The sequence below is a fragment of the Nipponia nippon genome, unplaced genomic scaffold (genome assembly GCF_047370975.1).
Source record: "Nipponia nippon isolate SJK-2023a ecotype South Korea unplaced genomic scaffold, ASM4737097v1 scaffold_31, whole genome shotgun sequence".
NCBI classification, from domain to species: Eukaryota; Metazoa; Chordata; class Aves; order Pelecaniformes; family Threskiornithidae; genus Nipponia; species Nipponia nippon.
The window spans coordinates 1,889,852-1,902,668 of NW_028262349.1; the positions used below are offsets into that span (position 1 = coordinate 1,889,852).

The 12,817-nt window shown below is 50.6% G+C and overlaps 1 protein-coding gene across 8 annotated transcripts in view; it reads right to left on the reverse strand.

The window, feature by feature from the left end:
* Positions 1-228: 228 nt before the first annotated feature.
* CRTC1 (CREB regulated transcription coactivator 1) overlaps positions 229-12,817 on the reverse strand; it is a 52,389-nt gene continuing 39,800 nt past the window's right edge. For 4 of the 8 annotated variants that reach the window (XM_087769556.1, XM_087769559.1, XM_087769555.1 and 1 more), the window contains 3 exons: positions 11,982-12,068; positions 10,972-11,152; positions 229-10,133 (listed from right to left, as the gene is read on the reverse strand). In XM_087769556.1, the coding sequence (XP_087625682.1) occupies positions 9,922-10,133; positions 10,972-11,152; positions 11,982-12,068 (480 nt within the window). In that variant the 3' untranslated portion in view covers positions 229-9,921. The remainder of the gene's footprint in view (positions 10,134-10,971; positions 11,153-11,981; positions 12,069-12,817) is intronic. The other 4 variants (XM_087769560.1, XM_087769557.1, XR_015707350.1 and 1 more) reach the window with 3 other exon arrangements.

Consider the following 12,817-nt stretch of genomic DNA (forward strand, 5'->3'; position numbering starts at 1 on the left):
GCGCGACTGAGGCTTTGCGTCTTTCAGCTCCCTCTGCGGTTTCCCCTCGGAAGAGCACGAGAGAGGTCACTTTTCGCAGCTGCGAGAAGCCAGCTAACCAAAAGCATTTGCTTTTGCCGTTTCTTTATAAACACGAGCACTGAAAACGTCAATATTTCACCACTGAAAACCTTGGGTCAAAAAGCAAGCAACCAACCAAGGAAACTAAGAAAAAGCTAAGCAGCCAGAGACAAAAACATTTGAACTTTTATTACATTTCATTTACAAATAATGCAAAGATACAAAGACAAAAGCCTTCACACAAAAAAGAAAAGATTGGAAAGAATGTACATGTAGTTGAGCTGCTTTTTCACATCATTTCTCAGATTGCGAACACTTAAAGCCAACTTCAGTTTTCCACTTTACCTATAGAAAACCACAATAAATAAAACTTTTATGTCGCAGGGACAACTTTTCCAGAGTTCCTGTGCCACCAGCGCCGTAGCTGCATATAGGATTGCATATATCAGTGAAATAATCCACAACTCGTTTTAATAGAAAAAGGTTCGCGTGTAAAGAGCAGTATATTATACTGCCTCTGCAAACGCATAAAGCCGACATTTTTCCCCAAGCTCAGTGAACTACGTCAAGTTGGTTTTAGCTGCCAGTCTGTGAGAGAAGCTGCCAAAAGCAGCTACATTTAATTTTATTAAAATCAAACGTTCCCTTCACAAGCACTGATACATTTCACTTCCATTTCGTCTACAAGGAATCCTTCACGGGCGGGGGCTCCGCAACAGCAGAAGAAAAAGCATCTAAGAGTTCTACTTCCTCCCCAAAAGAAAACCTCAACGTCTGCTGTCGTAGCTGGCTGACAGACGGTGTTTCCACCCCTGCGCCGTCTAACGCCGCCCGAGGAGCGGCGGATGCGTACACGAGGTATTTACGCACGCGGCGCTCTCCCGACCGCGGCGATGCTCGCGCCACAAATACTCGGGAGCCGGTAAGGAAAGAACGGTTGGTTTAAGCAAGCCCTGCACCCCCACATTTGGCCCCATAAATATTATCGTATAACTTCCATATTCATCGTCTGCTCTGCAAGGACAGAAGCTTTACCTATTTATCTTCTCTACATTTAATGTCTCAGAAATTCCAAAATTGAGGCAAGCGTAATCGTTCCCTTTCAAAGGGAGGCTTGTGGCATTACCCTAAGCAAGGTTATCGGAGACCCGCTTCCTTCCCTTTCTTGACAAACAGCCAGAGCAGATTTTGTTGAATTAAAAAACTGCCCGTGGTGCGGCACAACTCAGCTCCGTGTCTGTGAGCAAGTTGAAGCCCGAAAAGTTTCTGTGGGAAATACTGACGGCTCCAGGACTCCGGCTGCAGAAACCCGTTCTTAGATTTCTGACTGGAGACCTTTCATCCCCTTTTGCCTAAACCGCGGTATAAAAAAGCTGGACGCCTGCAGCGCTGGGCCAGACCATCGCTTCGCTCCTCCAACCCTCGCGGCCCCCACGGCCCCCACGCCCAGGCCCGGCCCTGCCTGCACCGATTTCGCCGAGCTCCATTACAGGCGCAAGCTGCGGCCTCACCCCAGGCTTCCCGTCACCCTCACTCGGTTACGACAATTTCAGCTTATGGAGGGAAGAACTTGGATTGCAGTGAAGGAAAGGACCGAGGGGTGGGTGAATCTGCGCTGGTCTCGGCCTCATCTTGAAAGATTTAGCAGAATTTGCATCTGGTAGCGAATAACGTTCCCGGGGCAGAACGCCCATTTCCCTGTAACTCTGCAGCTTCCGAGTTAAAAAGCTCAACCGCCATTAAAAAACCTCTCGGCTTCCCTGCAGAGCAGGGCGCCCTTCGACAGCTGTTGAAGCTTATCTGCGCGGGGCCGTAGCGATCGGTACAGAAAACCTGAAGGAAGCGGAGCTCACAGCCCGGCACGCTTCCATCCGACGCGCGCGCGCTGTCCCGCAGCGCTCCCGCCAGCACGCCGTGCGGAGGCCGGCGGCCTCGGAGCAACGCGACGCAGATCCGTCCCCTCCTCTCCTTGCACCAACTCTTTTGGGTTTGTCTCATTTTCAGAGACGCTTTCGAGAGCCGAGCGACGCCTCCTTTGTTCGTTAACTGTGTTAACGTAAGGCTCAAATACAGCGGCCGTCTGAGGAACATAAATTGCAAGAACAAGAGCAGGGAGGGAGATTTTGTGACCGGTTTTGCAGTCTCTCGCTCCGCGTGCCGAGAGCGCCTGTCGCAATCTCGGTTCCGTTTGTCCCGATTTATTTCCCGAAGGGTTCTCTAACGTCCGAGGCAGACGGGGAGATGAAATCGGGGTAAGGCCGGCGTTGTTTCACTGTGTGTTGTCCCCCAGCCTCCTCAGGTTTTGAAGACACTTGAGCCGAAGCGTGGAATACTGTAAGATGGCGACTGTCACCTGCCAGCGCGTTCAACGCCCACCGGTTCCCAGCACAGCGAGGCCCACGTCGCTCTGACTCATCCGCCACGCAACACGAAGAAAAACACAACAAAACAAAAACTTCATCCAACATAGATCAAAACCCAACGATTTTAAGACCGACAAAAGCCGCGCTATCACGGCCGCGCCTGCTCCCTCGGCGCCAGGGCGCGGCCGGCCGCGTTCCCCGCGTCAGCCCCAGGTTCCCTCCCGGGAGGTTGCTGCCGCGCCGCCACCAGCGAACTCCTCCGAAGGCAGCTCGGGTCTCCTGCTGCCATTAAAGCAAACCTCGCGCTCAGGCCTACGCCGGCACAGCCGGCCCCCGCCGGTTCTGACAACCGCTTTACTGAAGAGGAGGAACCCCCGCGCCAGCTCGGCGAGCGCCGTCCCTTCCGCACGCGGACAGAACCGTTCATTTACAACGCAGCTATGGGAAACAGGTGATTCATGTTCCCACCGAGCAGATCTACTGCTCGAATTATTATTCTTAGTTTTGAGCTCAATAGAAGGAGACCAGAACCAGTGACAAATCAAACGCCAATAGGTCCACGCTCCAAAACAAACCTCTCTAACAGGCGCCCGCCTGCAACGGCAGATCCCGGCTTCCCAAAAACTGAAGGACAGCAAGAAAACGCGCTTTATCCCCAGCGTCGTGCAGGCCCGCACGTGGCTCCCGCAATGCTACCATTAGTTTTTCTGCTGGTAGCTTTATCGCTCTTGCCTGAACGCATCAACAGCCGCCGAGGGGAAACACGGTCTGCAAATTTCCAAAGAAAAAAGAAGGAGAAGTAGCAGTATCTGGGAGTCGGCACGGGCTGACGGCAGGCAAAATTACGGAGTAAAATCGTCTCAACTGTCATCTCCGCTTCCACCCTATCAACAGGCTGCGAGAAAACGTCTGAAGGATCGTCGTTGTCTGGAGCGGTGTCTGGTGTCTCGGGTGTGCGACGGCGGCGACAGAAACGCCGGTGGCAAGCAGAGCGTCTTGGAAATCGCAGCGATCCTGCGGTGACAGGTCCCAGCGGCCGCTGCCGACTCCCGCGCCGGCCATTCCCGAGGCGCTCGCTGGTTGTTCCCAGGACGGAGGCTTCGCCGGCGCCACAGCAGGGCAGCGGAACGGCCTCAGGGCCCGGCCGCGTCTCCAGCGCTCGCTCGTCCCTCCACACCAGCGGACGCGATCGCCGCGCTTGCCAGGAGCCCGCGTGAGCCCCGGGGCGCCGGCGGTCGGCGGCTCCGCCGCTCCCCTACCCTGCTGCGCGACCACCGCGCCGTCGGAAGCAGGGAGGAGCGATCGGATAAACTCCAAGCAACCGGATAAACTCCAAGCAGCCAGCTGCCGCCAGCCGAACTGACACCGGTCCCCTGCTACCGAGGTCCGCGGGCCTTTGGTGACAGCGAAGGGCTGGAGACGGGTCGAGAACCGTTAGCGTTTTTCCCTTCGTCTCTTAAAAAAAGGCGCGCCTCTTCCCACATGGGTTTTCTGCCCCAAATTATGTCGCCCTGAAGCTGAACCGATTAATTACTAAATTAAAACACAATTAAGAAAACGGGACCTTTGTACGCGCACCAACATCAGGTCACTGTGATTCTCCGGCAAGCAGCAAACGTCCATCGGGAAATTCCACCCGCAGCGTTTACGTCGTTCTCCTGTAGCTACTTCACAGCAAAATCTGAAGTAAAAAGACGGAAGATAAACCAAAACCAGCGCCACCGAGGCATTTCCCTGCCTGCTGCTCCCTTACAGGACGACGCACGGAACCTTCAGCAGCAAGAGGCCAAGCTCTCGGGAGGGGACGGCCCGGTCGGACGCCAGCGGGGCAGAGCGGCTGCCCGACTGCCGAGGCGACGGCACCGGCTCCTCCGCGGTTCGCACCCAAGACCGCGCCGACCAAGCGCGTCACCGCGACGCCGCTGCCAGAGAAAAACACCCGGAGGCGGAACAGATTGGCTGCGTTCGAACCCCGAGGAGGGAAGGATCCACGTCTGCTCCGAACGCCGACCCGTGGGCGGGAGCCCGACCGCCGGGCACAGCCAGCAGCACCGCACCGGGCCTCGGCGGCCGCGCTGCATCCCGACCCCAAACAAGGGGTGCAGGCATCTGCTCTCGCTCTTTTCTCTTTGGTCTCGTGGCCTGCGACCCTCGGAAAGCCGCAGCGCTCGGACAGACGCTTCGTAGTTCAAAAGCAGCAAACCTGCAACGGATGAAGAGCGGCGGGGTCTCCTAGGCAGCATCGGCGCCGCTCGCTTCGGGCGACGCGAGGCTGCGCGAGGAGAGACTCTCACGGCTGGTCCGAAAAGAAATGCCGACGCGGAGGTGGATCTGAAAGGGTCCGAGGCGGCTCCCCGCACCCGCTACGCGATTACCGACCTCAAACTGTCGCCTAAGGCTCAAACCGCTTTTCAGACGAGCGCTCCTTGCTACCTGCAGCCGACCTATTACAGCCCCTGCGCCGTGGCCGCGTCCCCTCTACGCCTCCTGCTACGCCGCGTCCCCAGCTGCCTCCGCGGCAGCCACGAGCCCATTTACTGAAGAAAACAGTAAACGTATTTTACCCCTTTAGGCCTTTATTTTGATAAAATTGGTCAAGCCCACATAAGGCAATATACACCACAGTTAAAACCGCCCCCCTCCCCCCCACAAAATAATAAAATAAATAACACAAATGAATATAGTACGTAATGTAGTGTTTTGTTTTGCAGTATAGAAATTCCACACAATGATTCTGTTTAAAAAGGTAAAAATGATTTATAATACACAGTTATAATGTCATCATGGTGCCCGCATAGAAAACTGACATGCAATCCATGCCTACACTGCGCAGTATAAATAATATGCAACTAAAAATACAAAGAACAGGAACACTACAAATTTGTATTTTTTTTTTTTTTTGCCTTTTTGTTTTTTAAAAAGAACGGACACACGTAACAAACGCTACCTGCGCTTTCACATTGCCATCACAGTGACGGGGGTTCCGTTTTTCAGAGGAATAAACGCCTTTTTTTTTTTTTTTTCTCCTTTTTCTCCTGAAAGCCGAGCGTACGTCGCGACCTGCGGGGCGCCGAGGGGCCCTCCTCCTCCTGCGCGTACAGAGGGGGTTTCCAGGGCGAGCGCCATGCTCCGTAAGGGACGATCCCCAGCCTTAATTCTTGTTTCTACAGAAATCCAAGCTCTTACAAGCAAGCACAGTCACGACCTTACTTTTGAGGGAAGTTTAAACGATTCTGTAAGTTATCGGGCGCTGCTTTTCCGCAAACTCGGGGGGCAGCTCGCTCTTTTCATCCGTAAGCGCTCTTGTCGCGTGGGTTTGCGCCAGCGTTCTCAGGCACGCTTGTTAAAAAAATTCATTAAATTTAATAGAAGGTAAGAAAACGTACAAATAATTAACAATTTCTTAAATTAATTTGCAGCCTCTTTCTGGAAACCTTTTCCCCTCTTTAAAAAAAAAAAAGGGGGGGGGGGGGAACCGAACGGAAGGTTCTCTGTACAGGGCAGGCGGTGCGCAGGCGAAGATCGCGGCCATGCAGAAGCAGTAGCGGTGCCGGCGGCCGGCGGGGCGCGCGGCGGAGGGGCCCGGCCCGCGCGGGGTGGCTTGCAAGAGCCCGCAGAGCGCTATGTACAACGCGGAGCCCCCGCCCGCCCGCGCTGCAACGACAGCAGGAGGCCGGGTTCCCGTTTGGAAATCACAGTATTTTATACACCGAAGGTTTATTCCTATTATTTCCCCATTGTATTGGCAAATGCAACAGTCTAGCTTGGGAGCTTTTTAAGATAGAGAGAGATATATGTATACATAAAAACACAAGTTGTAGGGAGGGGCGGGGGCCACTCAGCAGGTACGTTTGGACAGTCACCCTTTGAGACACCAGACAGTTTCAACATCGTTTAACTGAAAAAGTTATAAATATAGTACTATTTTCTTTTTTTTTTTTTTTTTTTTGCTAAGGGATCTCCTCGCTTTCCGCTGCTCCTTCTCCTCTCGGGACGGGAAGGGAGCCGCCCCCAACAGCTCTCACCCCCACAATTTAAAATGAAAACAGTACGCAATTCTCAAATCAATCAGATTACTTGCTCTGAAAACGCTGGGGATCCGCTCCGTGTTTACGTTTGACAACTTAACAGATTGGTTTTGCTTGAAAATCAGCCTTGTGCACACACACGTTACAAAACCGTAAGTTTTAAGGGGAGAGGGGGGAAAAAAATTCCCTCTGGAAGCGCAGCTCCCGCACGATGCCGTCAGGAAACCGGCCTCCCGGGAAGCCAAACGCGAGAGCTGTTGAAATAACTGCTCCGGTTCTCAAAGGGTCGGAACTAAAAGCAGCTTTTGCCGGCCCGCCGCCGGGGCTCGCGAGATGAGGCGCCTTCTGTCGCGCGCAGCCGGCGCCCGCTCCCCGCGACGGCTTCGCCTTCCTCCGTCCCGCTCCCAAAGCGCCGTCTGCCCCGCGCGCAAGGAACAGAACCTGGATTTCTCTCCACCAGATGGTCCCTAATTTTGACAGTTGCATCCAGTTGTGTTACTTTTAAATTAAGGCCATTTTAAATGTCTACTTACAAGTCTAATAAACAAGATCTCTTATATACACATGTAGTTTAAAAAAAATTAGAAGGTAGCATTTAGCAACAGCTCCCTGTAAAAGTCTCCAGTGAGGAATCTCATCTCCTACTTGGATGCTTCATTCTGAAGTGACTCTGGTTTTAAAAAAATAGATCACAAAACAAGAATTTACATGCACGAGAGTCATTCGAACGAGCGCGCGATACAGGCAGAAATCCCACCGGGGAACCCCGGGGCCGCAAGGAGCGCGTTCACCTCGCGCTGCGCCGCTGGCTGCTCCCAGGCACGGGACTCCGAGCCCCCTCTGCCCACACCTCTCTGTTCTGTTAGGGTACCCTCCTGTTCGAAGCTACCTTCCCCCCCCCCCCCCCTCCTTAAATTGAAAAAGCATTAGCAAATCTGAAAGAAGCAGAGAGCGGGAGTTAACGTGTACTACCGGGCTTAAATCCTGACAAAAACCATTTTCAACACCGATGCGGGATAACCTTTCAGTTGTGCGGGGAGGAACAAAAAAGACAGAGGGAAGCTAAGAGATCTAAAGAAAAAAACAAAACATTTTTAGTGCAAATGGTCAACTAACGGCACAAACGTGAGCAAACGCGCACCCAGATTAGAGAGATCCCAACGACGCTTCTGCTCAGCAGTGTCTGCGTGAATCTCGGGACGGCGTCCCACCGATTTCTGGAAGCACACAGAAACCTAGTATAACTCATTAAGAGCGGCCCAGCTCCTCTGCGGACCTTCCGTATCGCCGGCTGCCAACAGCAAGGAAAAAAAGCTTTCTCGCGGGCAAGGGGACGGGGAGAAGTGCTGAGGGGTTTTTTTGCTTGAAAGTCACGACAGCTGCGAAGGAACGGACACGTTTTTAGGCAAAAAGCAAATCCAGCTGATGCAGACCGAGCCGCAAGAGAGCAGAGGGGGACCTACCACGGCAGAGGGGGATCGACAAAGCACAACTCGTCCTGAAAGGAAAACTAAACCGGCTCTTTTATTGAGGCTGTATTTAACAAAAATGGACGCGGGTGTTCAAGCCCTACGGCATGGAAATGCTCGCCTCTAGCAGGCGCTGGCTCCTCTCGCGCTCGGGGCGTCAGGCGCAACGTGCCTTTCAATTTGTTAATAATACTCAATTTGTTAATAAGACTCAAAATAACGTTAGGTCGTTCACTTCTGCCGAAGAGAGGGGTCGGGTGCTTCTGGGTTCTGTTGCTGCGCAGATTACCGCGCAACGCAGACCACGTTTTAGCGGCGCCCCGGCCGTCACCACAAGCCTGTTGGGCTCTTGCTAAATCTTTCACCTTTTTCAAATTTGAGACGAGTCCCAAGCGCAGAGATCTGGGAATCGTCACCGGTTCGGCCAGGACACTGAGGCGAAACCACCGATTCAGAGTCGAGGGGTGGTCTGCGGTTTGGTTTTTTTAATCTGCCGTTGATAAAGCGTCACTCGCCGGCCCGTTACACCGCAGCACAGAACGCTGGCAAGGACTAACAGAAAGAGTCTTGTCTCAAATTTAACAGAGCCTCGGCCTGTCGGAGGGTACAGTACTAGTCGCTGTGGAGCAAGCTGTTTTTTCCCCAGGGTGAAAGAAGGAATATCTAAGTTCCTGCCACCCTACGCGGACTATATAAAAGGAAAAAAATCTAGACTTGCCTTAGGCTTCCTTACTTCTGCTCAACATCAGTTTAAAATTCCAGTTAGTTAAAAATACCTATATATATAATATATATAATATATTTCTGGAATAAAAACACAAAAAAGATGTACTGTACAAGTATTATGTAGAGTGCTTCAACTGGCTGTATGTAGTTTAGCTACTTTTCTAATATCCAAATACTTAAATAAAAAAAAAACACAAAACAAAAAGATCATAAATAATGGTAACAGAATAAGTAATGAATACGCATAAAAAATAAAAAATAAGTCGTCATGATTTGAGCCAGGCATCGCTATAGAAATGCCCTTCCTGTTGCCCAGGAATCTCTCACAAAGTAAAATTAGAAATACGCTCTGCAAGTTAGTCTCCTATATTCTTTTAGCTGCTTCAAAATGTTCTGATCCTTCCTCCGTGCTAATCAAGTAATGAATTATAGTACTTTTTTGTGTGCTCAGAAATGCTATATATATATATGTATACATATATTTATAAATATATATATTACATATATATTTTTTTTAAAAAAAGCTTTGAAAATAGTGTTTACAGTTGCCTTTTCTGACGAGCCGGCTACAGAAGGCCATCGGGCCGCCAGGCTGCTTTTCAGCTTTGCCAAGTACGCGGGTTTGCTCAGGGCACGAGAAGAGGCCGTGGGTGCGGGACGACAGGCGGGGAAACAAACCTGAAAGCAAACGTGGCATACCGACCCAGGAAGCAGCGTTTTTACTCTACCAAGCAGCTGCCAGGAAGCGGAGCGAGAACGGCCGCAGCCCCCGGCCCCTCCCGGAGCGGGGCAATGCAGAGATTTGCTTTCCAATCAGTGGAGGGGGGAGGGGGGGGGGCGAAGCCATCGCGGCCCCCTCCCCATCCCAAACAGCAGCCAACGATTTGGTACGTTAGAAAGAATCTCTTTACCCTTGGCTCTGAACCTTCCTCGCCTGCCCAAAAACACCCCCTTTCTAGTGCAAAGGATAAACCGACAACTTAACGCTGGAGCTTTGGTGGGAGGAAGGGGAGGCTCCGGAGAGGAAAAGGCTGATGGAAACTCCTTACTCATTAATGGCAATGAGCGGATAAGGGGTGAAATACGGCGCGACAGGGAGTAGGGGTCTGCAGCGCTGCAAGCTTAGAACGACAAGCTTTACTCATTGTACATGTTGTACAGGACAGAGCTACTGCTCTCAGCAACTCCTGTTCTGACACGACTGACCCGTCGGACTCTCGAGTTCGGCTGGGCTCCAGGAACAAGCGTCGTTCCCACGCTCCTGGTGTCCACGCTTCACAGCCGGTCCATCCTGAACGTGTCCTCTGTGGCGGGGTCGGTGAGGACCATGTCTGGGTCGTTCAGCATGTGCAGTCCATCCAAGGTTAAAGGGTCAATTTTGAGTTCATCCAGAGGGAACTGGGAATCCGTATCAAAGCTGACGTCTCCCACTCCTGCCAAAGAGCTGGTCAGTTCTTTTGATAAGCTGGGAGGAGATTCTCCTGTCACTGCAGGGAAGAGGAAGGGAAAGGTGTCGGTAGGACTTAGCCAATACACATCCGCCAGGCAGATGAGTCAGAAACAGCCTGCAAAAATTCTGGAATAATTTATTGAACTAAGGCTGAAGTTCAGATGAGCAACACCTATCCTCATTTCCAGCTGGCTGAATTACAGATTCATCCGAGCATCTCAGAACCGTCACAGTGGCCTAACACAAACCCAAATTCATACACAGGTACTGGGGGGCCACGAAGTGGCATCACTTCAGTCTCTTTTCTCCCCCTTAGGTTTAGGAGCAATAACCTTAATTTACGTGATTCTAATCAGCAAGAGTCCTTGGCTGAAACATGGATTGGACTACGGGCTTCTCAGCGGCCTGTGCAGGAATTGTTTCCAAGCGTCCAACTGTGACCAGATTTGCTACCCTACGTGACACTAAAAAACCCTTCGTTGGCAAGCTCGAACAGAGCAGCAGAGGAAGAAGTTCGGCTTTCACCGCTTCTCCCTCACTGTGACGGAGGATCCAGTAAATTCAGAGGCAGGGAAAGTCTGAGAGACAATTAGTGCTGCCATTGCAGCTCGACTTGTTTGCTGGGATTAAACGAGAGCCGCCAGGCTCCCCGGCTCACGGGGAACACGCCAGACCGGCTCACGGGGAACACGCCAGACCGGCTCACGGGGAACACGCCAGACCAGCAACACGACCGTTTACACAAGGTGAAACAAAACCTTCAAAGGCAACACCACCCTTTTTCCTTTCTCAGCTCACTTCTAACGCTGCACAACGAAGAGAAACACCGACACCGGGATGGTTTTACTTGTCGGTGAAGTCTGCGATTTTCTTACCTGTAAGAATGATGTTGGGGATGTTTCCATGGCTGGAGTAATTCAGCTGCTGCGAGTCCTGCAAGCTGCCATGACTGCCGGTAAGTCCCATCATGGCTGCCTGGGAGTAGTTAAGGGTGGAACAAGGGCTGTACAGGCTGTTGGAACTAATGGCGTTTTCTATCATATTAAACTGTTCAAGCTGAAGACCAAGGCACAAAGGAATTATTACTTCTAACCATCAGGAAATACAGCAAAACAACTTACAAAGCTCAAGTACGGGAAGTAATGTTGAAAGAGACAGGCAAACAAATTCATCTTTAGGTTTCGTTGATCAAAATATGGTCTATTTTCACTTAACTTTCCAGAATAGTTCACTGCCAAATTCAGAGTGCAGGGGAATGAGGAGAGGGTGGATGCAAAAATAAAATTGTTGCTTTTGATATCGTAAGAACAAAAGAAAAGGTAGCTTTAAAACAAAGTAAAAAAACCCCATAATTCATGCTAATACCTCAGGTATCTGCCCATCAAACACCGCCTCTCAGAAGCCATCTCCTTTTTTCCTGCCACCAGAGCATATTTCACAGTTGAATGAATCAACACACTGGTTGGCCAAACTAACGAAGGCACGGCTCTGCTTGTTAGGCTTTGGTACCGGGCACGAGTTGTTTGCCAAATTCAGGAGTAGGTATTGTTACCACCTACAAGTGAATCCTTCCCAAATGCAACCACGGCCAGAGATGTGGGGGGTTTTTTAAACTTCTTTTCATTATTTTTAATCCAATAAACTTGGCAGAACACCTTTAAAAACATCTGCTACAATGGCTAAGAGGGAGGAAAGGGAAGGAAGAGCGGGGGAAAATTAAAAACAGAAGAAAAGAAATCCCTGAGTAGTGCGAACTCAAAATAACAGAGGTAAAACTATATGGACAAAATGTGAACTCACATAAAATAATCAGACGTTGATCTATATTTATTTTAAGCTGCAAGTGGCCGAAATATAGCTGAAAATCCGAGATGAATTTGCTCACCTGATGGGATAGGGCATTAGCCTGCCTAGCTGTCATCTGCTGATCATAATAGGAGTCACCAAATACACTCCCCAGAATGGAAGAATGCTGAAAACAAAACAGAGTCTTTATGGTGCAAAAATCTCACAAACAGACGTACCCACGGCGTGCGAGTGACTCGAGCCTTCCAACCGCTTCTTCTCAAAGTTAGTTAGCAGCGCCCTTTGTTATTAACAACCACTAACCATCAGCAAATTCATAAAGCGCTCGGTATTCCCCTCCGAGACACAAACCCTTCCACGTTATGCTGCCTTTCGGTAAGCACAAAAATACAGTCAAGTAAACCAAACTTCCTCACGGAGGACATACAACATATACAACTTCTGATTTATGAAAACAGACGAGTGCGCTAGGTAACACGAGAAATGAGGGGGGAAAAAAAAAAAAAAAATCACTCTGCAACTCCAGCTTTTTTGTGAACTGTTTTTTTTGGGTGAAAGACAAACCCCACACAGAAGTAAACTGCGCGTTCGAACAAAATGCGATGCAAAGCTGAGCACCGGCAGGCAGGTAGTGACGGGCTCGCTGTCTGCAGCCTCCTGTCCAGGGAACAGCCAGCTTCGCTGAGCCACCGACGTGCCAAAATAAAACTGACATTTTGAAGTCATTTCACTTTAGCTGCAGATCAGAAAAGTTAACGAGAAAGCCCGGTAAAGCATGTTATCGGCAAGAATCTCAGGAGGAATTCCTCAGCCTCGCTAATTTTACTGTCCCCTCTAGCATGACAAGCATTTATCAGTTATTCTCCATCATTTATCAATTATTCTAAATGTGACCAAGAATTTCAGGTCAATTTT